Source organism: Epinephelus moara, chromosome 4, assembly GCF_006386435.1.
Source record: "Epinephelus moara isolate mb chromosome 4, YSFRI_EMoa_1.0, whole genome shotgun sequence".
NCBI classification, from domain to species: Eukaryota; Metazoa; Chordata; class Actinopteri; order Perciformes; family Serranidae; genus Epinephelus; species Epinephelus moara.
The window spans coordinates 35,455,155-35,469,122 of record NC_065509.1 but is presented as its reverse complement, the minus strand read 5'-3'; the positions used below and the strand labels follow the sequence as shown (position 1 = coordinate 35,469,122).

The 13,968-nt window shown below is 40.7% G+C and overlaps 1 protein-coding gene across 4 annotated transcripts in view; it reads right to left on the bottom strand.

Annotated features, from left to right (window-relative positions):
* Positions 1-13,968, bottom strand: part of glrbb (glycine receptor, beta b) — a 48,093-nt gene that overhangs the window by 10,488 nt on the left and 23,637 nt on the right. For all 4 annotated transcript variants that reach the window (XM_050042477.1, XM_050042479.1, XM_050042478.1 and 1 more), the window contains 4 exons: positions 13,290-13,516; positions 9,973-10,055; positions 9,278-9,418; positions 2,511-2,663 (listed from right to left, as the gene is read on the bottom strand). In XM_050042477.1, coding sequence (XP_049898434.1) covers positions 2,511-2,663; positions 9,278-9,418; positions 9,973-10,055; positions 13,290-13,516 — 604 coding nt within the window. The remainder of the gene's footprint in view (positions 1-2,510; positions 2,664-9,277; positions 9,419-9,972; positions 10,056-13,289; positions 13,517-13,968) is intronic.

The window sequence follows — 13,968 nt, the reverse complement described above, 5'->3', positions numbered from 1 at the left end:
CTGAACCTAGTTTGAGAGTTTCTGCCCCTTTTCTTATCATGCAGGTGAAACTAGGACTGAGCCAACAACCAGCACTGTGAGCGAGAGGGACACTAGAAATAGCTCATCTGTTTCCTGCCTGTGATTTATTCAGTGCATAAACAAAAACACAACATAAATTAAGCACCAGCAGTACTGAACCATTCATTCATCCCCTCGGGGCTCAGGCTAACAGTCTACTAATCTGACTGGACCTTCTTCAGGTTAGACACATTGTGTGCTTCTCGGGTTTAGCAAAACAGCCCTGCTCCTCCTGCGCCGCAGCACACCCCTTCATTAATTTGGGTTAATAGGGATCAGGTGTAGCTCGTTTGGCCAGCTGAGTGTCTCCTGAAAAACTCTAGTTGCCCACACTGATTAACATAAAGATTTAGCAGAAACACACAAGAGCCCGTACTTCTTTCCTGACATTAGCAAAGTCTTGTACCTGCATTTTTTAAACTTGAGTTGTATTGAGTAGCCAAAGATTTACTAAATGTTGTTACATTTTGTCAGTATGGTTAAACACAGTTCAACAGGGAAAGTGGATGACAATGAAAACGGAATGTAGAGGGATGATATTTTAGATTTAAGGTATTTAGGTAATTTGAAGTGATTGAGTGTGTCTGCAGATCAATGACAGACATGGGAATCAAATCTATTAGCACTGGTTTCTTTCCAATGATAAAAAAAACAACCTTTTAGTTGGCCCATTCAGCAAAAACTGCAGATTCTGCATTTAAACGTGGGCTAAAATCCCCATGTATTTGGACCTACACTAGGAGTGCCAGACATAGCAGATTGCCCTAGGCAGACTTTTCCTGATTCAAAACACATCCAATAAACAAATTAAACGTGGCTTAATAGAGAGAATTTCAAACACAAGAACACAAATCAGCTTCACTATAACTCGCAGCATTCACAGGCAAAGTGTTTGTCTTTATCTGGACACACTTTCCCCACAAATACAACATGCTAACATTATTAGCACAAGCCTATGACATTTTACATTGTATAAATTAGCCTAGCAGCTAACGGAGATTTCCTCTACTCATATGAAGCCAGGGACAACAGCAACGTTTAACAAAGGTAACGTTACAAAATTTGACTCCATTACAACGCACAAGGTTCACCAACAAAACAACTGTCTTATATTAAACACGTTTTCCGAACAAATACAACATGCTAACATTATTAGCACAAGCCTATGGCATTTTACATTGTATAAATTAGCCTAGCGACTAGCGGAGATTTCCTCTGCTCACATGAAGCCAGGATAAATCACAAGACTTTAGGTGCTATTTTGTATTGTGTTCACATTTATTGTTTCTTATCTGTGAAATTAAAGTAAATAAAAGCTTTGTTTCCACTGAGGGAAATGGTTTCACCTTACAAAAAACAGACAGGAGGTCTGCATCACTGTGAAGTGTAGTTACATGTCTGGGGAGGTGCATGTCAGGCTACGGCGTAGGTAAGGCGCTGATTCAACACATAAGAATAAATCCCACTTTAGCTAACCAACAATAGTAATAATTGACAATAACAGAATATGGTCTATGTATATTTGCTAATTTCGTCATCTTCTTTCTTCTTTTTTTGTGCTGCTCTTACTTAAATTTATTTTACATATATATGCCTATCCCTCTGGTTTGCTCCCTTGTGACTGCCCATGTCACCTATAGCAGTGGTTCTTGACCTTTTTCGTGTCAAGCACCTCTAAATTGATACAAATTAGTTCCCCATTTCATAAGATTTCGCTTCAGGGACCTCCATCTGAAACAATTTTGGTTCTTCGATCAGAATTTATTAGGTGTCACCTACAGTTACGGAGAGAACAGTAAAGGAAGTGAAACCTAAGATCAGAACAGTCACTCTTACAACTCACACTGGGTTTACTTCTATCTTCGAATAGTTAAATTGTGAAAATAAACTATTCTTAGTTTTTCTGGGGACCCCCTGGAACTCCCTCAAGGACCCCTGTGGGTCCCCGGACACCTGTTTGAGAACCACTGGCCTATAGATCTGCCACAGTGTACCCTGCACACTAGATAAGCGCTGCTTAAAAGCACTAACTTGCCAAAAGCCGACTGTGGTGGGTCCCATCTGTCAATTACAGCTATATTCAGTGATTTATCACATATAGAACAACAGTGGAAACGGCACCATGCTTGATAGATAAAGTCCTTCATGGTGTCAAAGTGATTGATGTTGTCACGATGGAGATGATTGGGGCCACAATGTCAGTGATTCCTAAAAACATATAAATCCTACAGGGAGAGTTTTATTTGATCAACTACATTTTTCCCCCATGGCTTTTTACAGCCTGAATTTTCACACCTAATTACCTCGATAACACTCTCACCCACCCGGCTTTCTGATCTAGCGTCCAACTGTGCACTCCACCCTGGTTAAACAGCACGAGGAATATTTACACATCGTGTGTATTGGTAAATGTCAGTGGAAGGTGGTGGAATTGATCAAATAATCCGTACCCAAAGGCACCCTGGCGGCACTCGCATCAGGGTTGATCCAGAAGGACAGCCAGGAAAGGACTACGATGAGCAGCGTGGGGGCGTAAACACCCATCATGTAGAAGCCAACCTGTCGCCTTAGGGTGAAGATAACCTCCACACAAGTGTAGTACCCTGCATGAGGAAGAAGAGAAGGGTCAGATATGATTAAAATAACTTCAGTAGGAAACACAGCTTGCCTTAAAATTCAAAAACGGGAAGCAGGCAGAGTACACTGACATCACACACACAAGATAACTGTGTTCCAACCAGATTTATGCTGCATTTCAGGCACCTCGGAAGTCTAAGCTGGGAATGACGTCACATATACACGTCGGAAAACCAAGACAGTACCGGTTTTTTAGTTAGTCTACAGTGTGACATCGGTTTATATGTTGCATGTGCTATTCCAAATCAGTCTGTGAGATGAATGAAATGACCGCAGTAGCACACGTACAATACTGCGGGCCTTTTCCACTCTAACGTTTGGCCATGCCGATTTCAGTTTCTATGCAGTTAAGACGCGCCGTGGTATGCCGAGCAACGCCAGAGACATAGTCCAAAAGCCAGGCCCCCCGCCCTCAAGTGGGTAGCGGGGACGTCTCGTCTACTGCAGGCAACCCTCGATGATCCTGCTTCTCCCCCTCAAACAAGCGGTGTGTGTTGTGACACTGAACTCACCTCTGTCTGCAGGAGACCAAAGAGAAAGGCGTTTTTAAAAGTCTCTGTGTTCAGCTCTCTGTACTTTTGTAGCTTCGAACTGAATCTCTGTGGTTTGGACTTTAGTTTCTCTCCTGCGTCCTGTTTTTACTTTAGATATCATTTTTATTTTACTGTTTCATGTTCGCTATTAGCCGTATTAGAAGTTGTGTGAAGTTGCTGCTCGAAACTCAACATTTCCTTATTTTGGTACTTCACAATAAAAGTTTTTACATAACAAAATAACAGGGGGCTTTTATTTTTAAAACTCTACAGGAATTACAATATATTTATAACCGAATCAGCTGAACTTTATTGGCGGCTTTTCTTCAATAAAGACAAGTCTTATAATACAGCAGGGAGGAAGAGTAAAATCAGAACAGTGAGATGTTGATGAAGAGCTGCAGACCACAGGCTCTTCCTGCACCTCTGCAAACAGCTCACCTCCAACAGGTAAACTTCTTTTACCTGCCCTGCTGTGGACAGACACAGGCGACTTCAGCCATGGATCAGCTTGCAACTTGCTACTGAACATGTAGCCCATTTCATGGAAAATACCGAGATATATATCGTGTATATATATATCGTATATCGCCATTCAGCCTGAAAACACCGAGATATGAGTTTTTGTCCATATTGGCCAACCCTACTTCAGAGGGGTGTTCCAGTTGAAATATCTGACTGGGAACTTGTCCAACTCCATTACCTCCTGTCCAACTTCCTAGTTCAAAGGAAACGCACCATAAAAAACAAAGTGCTCGTTTTCCATAGACTGAATTCATTGTATTATTATCAAATTTTGTAGTTCTTTTCACCAAGTGGGCGATATTGTCGCTGTTAGAAATTCCCAATATCTCTTTGGAATTACAAGGTGGCTGACGTGAATATTTCTTTGGACTTGGCTGCTCGAAATGACCAAGCTTCCTTTGCAGAATGGAAAAATGTAGAATTTTGAAATGAAAAATGTGTAAGAACCCCTGACGTGACCAAAACATCACACCATCTTTGCCCATTCAAAAATGTTGGGCTATTATTCGGTAGAGAGATGTGAACGTAGGAGGATCCAGCCCCTTAATTGAAACAGAGCAGGTGAGAGAAATGGCCCTTTACTGACTTGGTCTATTAAATCCGTGTCAGGCATTTAGAGGAAAGGTAGCAGCCAAGTTAAGTCCTGTATCTGATCTGCCTCTTTTTGCCCCGGCACAAAGCAAAGCACAGCTGTGTGCACCATTAGGACCAGAGAAAGCCAAAGAGAAGAGAAAGAGAAAGGTCAATGGCCGTAAGTACTTTAACATCATTTCAGCTAACTTTGTTAAAGCTGTGACCTGCTTGAGCACTCAGGGCAGCACCCTAAAAAGCCCTGCTTCCAATTCAGAACATGCCTTATATGTAGGAGACCGAGATGTGTCCTCTGCCAAACACTTAGCTCCTATTTTTAGTGGATGGCAACAGCAGATTACTATTCCAAACAGCACAACATCAGTTTCCATTAGTAAATGATCAATTCTGACCGATCCATCTCGACTGGAAATGTGGTCTTCATTAAAGCAGTATGGAATAAGCATCAATACACTTAAGACCTCCTGCAGCCACGTTGTGTTTCTCCTCTTTGAGGCTGCTCGGTGGGTCCAATGGGATGGTAGAGTGGATGGGCTGAAGTAATATTTAACTAGCCCGGGGATCTCTGGGTGAGCTTTATACGGCATATAAGGGCTGCCTGTGTCGCAGAGCAGGCTCGAACCAGTCGTACACAGAGGTGATCTTTGTGTCTGGCCAGGTTGCCACAGCAACACGTTAAAAGGCTGACTCATTGCCAGCAGTGCGCCTCCCAAGTGCGAGAGCACTGAGGTCACACCAGCTCTGTTGGCTGATAGAGATTTTCCATTTCATTGCAAATGTCGTTTTGTACTCACACTGGTCTGAATACATGTATGGCACAGTACCAGCACCTTTTTGGTGGTTTTTCTTCTATTTTATTATTGGAATACTTTTTTCTGCCCTCCCAGCATCCTGGGAAAAAGGTCAGAGTGACATGTTGTACATTAGTCTGAGTATGTCTGAGTTCATTGTCGTTACATTCACGAACATCTTGGAAATACCTACGCAGTCACACAAAACTTGTAAAACTGTACAATGTATATCAAATTTTTCATGCAAACAGTGGCCTCCTGACGATCCAAGAACAAGACACACTAAAAGGTTAGAGATGGACAGCCGAATACATTTGACTTCAACTATTCTGCTGATTGACAATGATGGCCTTAACCAAGACATGTAATAATGTGTCAACAGAGGCATGGAAGAAAATGACTGCCAGTGAATACACATGTAATGCATGATATATTACATTAAAAATAGAGCTTTACAAATGTTTTGTGAGAAGACAATAATAGAGCTGCCCCCTAATAGTTGACCAAACGTTAGTCGACCAGAAAGGTCATTTGTCAGCAAGATTTTATTGGTCACTTAGTTATAGAAAAAACAAAACAAAAACATGAATCTCTATCAGATTAAATTAAATCAAATAAATCAAAACCTTAGGCCAGACAGGAGTCATGTTACAAACCAATCACAGCCGACAGATATCTTTCCCTTCTTCAGTAAATATTCAGTCTGATAAATACAGAAAAGTTGATCATGTTAGCACAGGGCTACCCAGAGCTGTACATCTGTCCCACAGATGATAGGTCTACACACTTATAAACAGCGCCTGGAAGAAGATCAGCTCTGCACTCAGGATTTCAGGTAAATAGGCTATAATTCTACTGTCAACTCTTGACAGAACCTGCTTCCATGCTCTTGTAAGCTGGCACAAATAAGGTACAAGAATATCGCCCAGTTCTCGACCTCGCATTTCTTAAGCAGTTAAAGACACAGCATGTGTACGGCCCCTAATTTCCAGGGCTGGTACCTGCGGTTATTCCACAGGCTAGTAAATAACACGTTGGGCAGGAAATCCAAAGTGTGGGATCATTTTGAGAAGGTGAAGGATGAACCCAAGGTGATATGTAAACAAACATGACGTAGCATCTGAAACATGGAAGTAGCTACATGCCCATTAGCCCACAGCGTCATTAACAGGCGGCTCGCTCAGTGTGTGACGTGCACTTGTAGATAAAATATAGGCCTATATTAATGAAGGTTCATTAGTACGGTTTTGTATGTCTCTGTAATGTAGCACAGTGTTAACAATGTTACTGATACTATTCTTTCTCACACCTTCAACTCAAACCATTGTGTTGCCCCACCCAAAATATATAAATTAATAATTAAATTCATATCGTAAACATGCAGGTGACTAGTCGGCTAATGGTCCTTAATGACGACCATTGGTCGACGAGGAAAATTCTTAGTCAGGGGCAGCCCAAAAAAGTACTCTCAACATCTTTGTTAGACCTCTAGTAACAGTTCACAAAACTCCTCAGGGCAACTTTAACTTTTCAACTTATATTTGAAAAGCCAAATTTTGATTTGTAATGTGTTGCTTCTTGTTTTTATGTTTTTATTTTTCCATGAGCTCAGTCCTTGCCCAGCTTTATCAAGGTTGGTTTGCTCAGACTTTACCCACAAAACACCTGTTATTCTGATATAACTCTGATTTGGAGCTTTGCCACAGTAAACACTTGAACTTGTCAGACAGGAGAAACAAATGACATTATCATTTACTTCTCTCCATTCGCCTGTGCTAGAGCCAGGTTCCTGATTGTGCATGCTGGCACACCTGAATGGGATATAATCAGAATTAATTACATCAGTTCCACCTGTTTTTGTCCTGCAAGTCAGAGTGTTTGCCATGACAAAGGTCTTCACTTTTAGACTGTAATTATAAGCTGTGATTTTTGTTCTGGCGGTTCAGTTCACTTGGAGAGGAAAAGAACATAACATATTGACATGACTGTGGAAACTTTTGATTTATCTGGACTCCAAAATGAGTTAATGCATTTCACTCTTTCAGCTGTCTGTATGATTGCACAGTCGTGCCTACACATCTTTGCTCTCTATAATAAAAGACTGACTAACACTGCAAAATAATCATAATCATCTTCACAATATTGTTATTTACTAAGGTGTTAAAATTGAATTTGCTCGAACATACTGAAGCAGGAAGATTGAGGTGTTATAATCTTTTGGCCTTTACCATAAAAATAAAGAAGTCACACAGCATCACCTCAGATAAGATAGTCAGATAAGAAGCAGAGGTAATGATGTGTTGTGAAGCTTGCTCGCTGCGGCTCAGGATCTGATCTGCTATGATTTCATCCTTCAATCGACTAATCTTGCCTTAACAAAAAAAACACCCATCATCCTCTACTGATTTCTTTGAGGGATCTATAAAACAGTTAGTGTGATGGCGACAGCCCACCACCACACAACTCACAGAGAAAAGTCAGACTAGTGACTACATACTACCTTTGTGAGATGTGATGACATACAAAGTTAACTTACTACAGAGGAGTGAGTTGATAAAAATCAGGGCAAGCAGCAGGCACATTAACACACTTTCAGGGTTTAGTTTTAACCAGTACAAACTTTGAGCCTAAACAGAACAGAATAGCTTCAGTTTGGAGAGAATAATTAATGAATGGATGAAAGGACTGCCCAGAGACAAACAACACTGAAGTGAAAACCTTGTTTAACTCAAGGCAGTGGACCTTGTTCACCAATATGCATGTGGAAATGTTCTTTGCACACAAAATCAGTGTGTATGAAAAATGAATGTCATCTGAGTGAGATCTCGCGGAACCCCTGCGAAGCAGAGAATACAAGTCAAAGGACATTTTTAGGGTGCTTTCAGATCTAGAGTTGTCTTGCTTTGGTCTGAATCAGGGACTAATATTGTCACAAAGTTGTATAATTGCCTAGAGTTGGTTCGTGTTCTCACGGCAGTATTTACAAGCGGACCAGATCAAATGCCTTGTGTGAGAAAGCTGCTCTTGATTGGTCAGAATTTCCATGTGGGAAAAATCCAGGAAGTAAACAAAATGTTGAAGAAGAGTACACTTGCAAGATAAATGTGACACTTTCTAATGTCACAATGGAGGGACAACTACGCAGGTTGATTTTAGCGCTGCTCATCGTGGACTATATTGCTGTCATTGTTCATTTTAGTCAAACCATACAGTTTGAAAACGAGGCGCAGCTCCAACTAGAAAACAATGTTTTGATGCATTGGATGTGCTGAATGTGCATATTAAGGCAGTACAGGAGGAGGTGCACATTAATAATCCTCCAGGACTGTAACATGCTCATGTTTAACCCAAACAATGTGTCATGTGACAGCAGTTGGTTCGGATCCAGTTGGTTCGGATCCAGGACTGAGACCACCTCTTCAAGAAGGTCTCCGTCCGGTTGTTTTGGTACACACCTGAGTGTGATTGCTGTGTTCACACCTGCCCAAACGGACCGCACTTACGGGGCAAACAAAGTTGAAACTTGGTTATTGAACCGAACCAACTGCTGCCTAACTGTCACTGATAATAGGTTGAGAATTATGTTTGTTTCCTTCTTGTTAATCATATTTATGCCTTTGTCACGTTGTAGATTATATTGTAGTTGAATATTTATGACATATATTTATCATGCCAATAATTGATGAGGATAAAAGTGAGTCAATTTCGTGTGTTTAATTTGGTGTGCATTCAGTTAAATAGTTTGTGTTTACATTTTCTAAGATAGCCATGCCTTCATCATTCGTGTGTACTTGCGGTCTGAGGCAGCTCTAAATTTGTTCGTAGAGTATGAAAAAAAATCAGGTAAGAAAATTTTGATGTATCCAAGATATGTGCGTAAAAGGTTTGTTTGCACTGTTTGTACACGAGGCCCATTCTTTTTGATGGAAATGCTGGAAAAAGTAAAGTAAAAATTTCACTTTGCTGTAAAATTTGCAGTATGTTTAAATTCAAAAGGAAGATTGAGCTATTTTGGGATAGTGTTGACTAGAAAGGAGTATTTTTGGATGATTAAATATCTACTCTCCCTACTAATAAGCATTTTTGTACCTTTATGTTTAAGAATATGTGGAAAAAAAGGATTCATGACAAGGACAGTACCTGTTCCTGAATAGAATTTGGTGCAGTTCCCATAATCAATATCCTCTTGTCTGATATCAAACTGTGGCAGAGCGATGGCGTCCATCTGCACTGGGTCTCCTGTCTGCCACATAAACTGCAGGTCGTCTGTGGTGTAGCCAACTGGATTGAAGAGGTACATAATGTGAACACACAAATACACAAGTGCATTGTCTAAACCACACTCGTGGTTACACAAATGCATATATACATACACAGTATATTCCCCACAATATCTGCTTGCATGTTAAGCATGCTCAGAAACAGAAACATACAATCAGAGTACAAAAATATAAAATAAATGCACACAGAGTAGCAGAAAACTATACATCTCAGCAGTCGAGTTAGCCAATAGAGGGAAATGGCTTGAAGTTATTTTGCTTATTCAAGTCTAAACTGCTTTGTAAACAAGATGCAATAACCACAGTCAAGCTCAATTAGCTGTGAGACTTTCACAACAACCTTAAAATATTATGATTTATTCCACTTCTCTAAGTGTTCGCCGCTGAAATTGGCTCCTAAACACAAGCAAAAAGCTTTCATTTAGCCCAAAACAACTATTTTATAAAAACAACAAATATATTCCCAACTCCCAAATACCGACGAGCAGATGAGTTAAAGTCCAGCTGAAAGCATGTTTACAGAGCACACACGTGGTTTGTTTCTGGAGAACTTACAGCTTTCAAGTTGCATCTTACATCTCTGTGTGTCCATGGGGAACAACGTCAGGTCCAGCGGACAAGAGAGGGTGACGGACAACCTGGAGGAGGAAGAAGAAAATTCAGTTTCACATTATGCTCTGATTTTGTCCACTTGTTTGCATGAGACTAGTATTACCTTGAGATCTTATAGGGTTTACCCTTATGTTTCTTAAGTTAGAGGTGCATTTGCAGGAGATAAACAAATTACATTACACTCCAAATTAAAGACAAATTCACAAAGACTTCCTCAGGAGGGGATTGAACAGCTGCGTGCAAGATATACCTGTAGCCCCAACTAGTTTACACTGAGCCCCTTCGAAGATAAAACGTTTTTTAATAAAAGCTATGCATGTCAAGAGTCTCATTATCTTTCCAAATTTCACTCTCGCAGCCCGCAGCCTCGATGATTCTTGACCCAGAAAGAATAAGATATATAGAGAAGCCAGAGGATCCTTGCAAATAAGGGAAACAAGCCTTCCCTGACTGATAGAGATGCACACAGGACTAAAATAATTATTGTAGATTTTCAGGGCATTAACAACACAAATGAATTATTACATTATCACATTAGGGAGAATTAGGGTCTCCAAGTAATAGTCATATGCAACTAGGCCTAAAACTATATGACGTATTTAGTCTTGTGTACACGTTTTTAAATCTACATTATGCAAGCTGAGCCTGATAAAGACATTGAAATCAATTTTGTTTCACATTGTACTTCATTCATTCCATCTTTTATTTCTGTTTAGAGGGGGGGTGTTGTGTTTTGTTTTGCCCTAACCAATACATAGCGACTGACGTATGCATTCCACAACATCTTTTTCAGTCGACATGGGACTTAAAACAACTTGCTGCGATTATCTCATCCACATTTTCTGTCACGATTTGTCATTAATGTTCACAGGAAACAGTCATGAATGGGCTCAACACCAGACCATAGACTGCACCAGACCTACTTGCAGACCAAAATGGTACACACGTCTAAGATGTGGGCTGCAATAAAGGGACTGCCTATTGTTCTGATGGCCCAAAATTCTAAAGCCTGTTAGTCTGACAAATGTCCCATTGGACCAAAAGCCCATTTCTCCAACAGCCTGTTTTCCAAAAACAAAATCCCATTGCGCAGAAGTCCCATTTCTCTGGAAATACACCCTCCCTGTAGTTAGACAACCCAATCTCCAGTAAAAATGTTTGCATTGTACATCTCTGTAAACCATGGCTATGTTACATTTGAGGTCAAAGCTGTAGTGAATGTATGGTTAGGCTTAGACACAAAAACCACTTGGTTATGGTTAGGAATAGACCATGTTTTGGCTTAAAACACCCACATGTGGTGGCACAAGAGTCGCTGGAAAAGCAGAGACAGGTTGGTAAGAAACACCTGGGTTTGGTCGCTCAAACGCTGCTGGGAAACTGAAACTGACTGCAGGGAGGGTGATTTTTAGAGAAACGGAACTTCAGAGCAATGGGTGTATGTTTGTGGGATAACCGGCTGTCTGAGAAATGGGCTTTGGGATTTCTTCTTCTTCGTCATCAGAACAATGGTATGGCACTACAACTAAAACTTCTGGAAATATGCTAACTTTGATGGCTCCAAGTAGGATTAATATCTAAATCATAGGAAGTTCAATTAAAAACATTCTGAATTGGGGGCATTGGTGGGTTAGTGGATAGAGCAGGCGCCCCATGTACAAGGCTGTTGCCGCAGGGTTTGACTCCAGCCTGTGGCCATTTCCTGCATGTCACTCCTCCTCTCTCTCCCCCTTTCACACTAGTCTGTCCTATTGATTAAAGGCTTAAATGCCCCAAAAAATATCTTAAAAAAAAACATCCTGAATTGTGTTATCAATTACCAAGAGGATAAAGGACCTAACAAAAATTGCGAATCCTAAGATAGTAAGTGAATGACCTGCCCTTTATTCCCTATGATTGGTTAGTACTTGTTGCCTTTGTTGGTTGGATTGGTTAGGTTTAGGCAAGAGGAGGAAGACTGGTTAGGGTTATGGTAGGAATGTCAGGGTAAGCCAATCAGAGGCAGAGTAAGGCAGCTATTCCTTCACTATCCTAGGATTCACAAATTTGCATACCTAACAGTTTATCATTTGAGTAAAGGTTCTGTGTGATATGTGTAGTGTATGGCAAAAATAATTTTCAGTTTCAAGAAGACACGTTTTACAGTTTATAGCTAACTTTTTTTTATTACAAAGGGCACATACAGTAAATGTATGGATGTTTTTTAAATCACATCAGACACTAAAGGCGACGTGTAATTATCGTGTAACAATTAAGTGCTTAAAAGTAAACTATGCAGGAAGTGTTGGTTACTGTTTGATAACAGTAGGGTCACCAAGAGAATTGAAAGCCAACCCAAGATTGACTCCCCTTGGCATTTCGCCTTGCTATATTTGTATTTTTATGGCACTGTGGCTGCAGTTTTTGTAGCTTCCTATTAGATGTGTGCTGCTTATGGTCTGACACCTGGCCGCTACCTGTGTGCTCTGCCCAGGAACCTCCTGAACACAGTGATGTAAGAAGAAAAGAAGAAAATACAGGCAGAGAGCAGGGTCTCTGCAGATAGATACACTGCTGCAAGCGATGATAGAGAGGGATTACTTTTGTAAATCCTGCATACTATAGGTCGGTGAAGATTCTCAGTCATCCAGGTCATGGTAATCATAAGTGCTATATTATAGGCAACTGGACTTGCTTGTGTTTCTTGAGGACGTTTCACCTGTTCTCTCTTCTAACAGACTGGTGTGGAGTCGCAGGCTTTAAACCCTGTGTGGGTGTGAACCCTTACAGAGTCGTTGAGGTCACATGTGAGTCATTGACCCACCCGGCCATCTTATGTGTCGTTAGGGTTAGATGGGACCAGGTGAGAATGGGTGTTGAGCCGTCTGGGGAGGGATCCCAAGACTGCACTGAAGGTGGGTGATAAGTGGTGTCGTGGGCCACCTCCTCTGTTTAACGATGGTCGTTCCAGTTTGATGTAGATAGCTTTTTTTCTGAACTGAGGAAGCCTCTTGGATAAGAGGCGAAACGTCTTCAGGAAACTCAAGCAAGTCTAGTTGCCTACGATAAAGCACTTATGATTACCTGCATACTATACCTTAAAACAAAGATTTGAGCATATTTGGTAAGGCTTTTAATTAGTTAATATCCAAACATTCTCAACATTGTTTAAGAGTTGGAAAAGGGACAGGTGCTTTCTTTGGATGGCACCTTAAATACTGGCTGTAATTTGCACATTTTAACAAAAAAAAAAAAAGAAGAAGAAGAAAAGAAGTCATTACCTCATACTGATGAGGACGTCCCCGTTACGGAAAATGAAGAGCAGAATGTTTTCCTGGGTAACATCGTGAAAGTTGGCGCTCTTCTCGTTGGCGAAGAACAGGTCAGGTTTCCAGAGACATTTGAACATCTTTGGATCGACGGTGAGAGAATCTGACTTGAAGTCTTGCGGTAGCTTCAGCCTGGGGTCGTTCCAGCGCTGCCGCAGGAAGATGTTGACTCTGTAATCCTGTTGGGGACGACAGACGAGCACAGACGTGGTTAATGTCCGTATCATGTTGGTACAATTGGACAGAAGTTAGGTGCTTTTAAAGGGATTATGAACCTCTCTGGATGGAATTTGGTTAATGCTTATTTTCTATTCACATTTTCCATAAAGCTTTAAAAAGGAAGGTGCACAGGTAATTTATCTTCATGACCTGTGGGCTCTGTTCAAGATCCCTCTTCTTTACACTGCAAGAAAAGGCATATTTAACCCTTTTAAAAACATTTTAGAGACTTCTCTGATACTAATAGTTTGATGTGCAGTTAAAAAGTAAGAAAAAAGTTTTAAGATCAGTGCAAATCTTTAAGAATACGACAGCTCTGCCTTATTGACGGGCTACATTTTCTAGTTCTTTTAAGTCGTGGACAAGCATTTTCTTCTCACAGCAAACATCTCCACAATAACTTCAACAGACC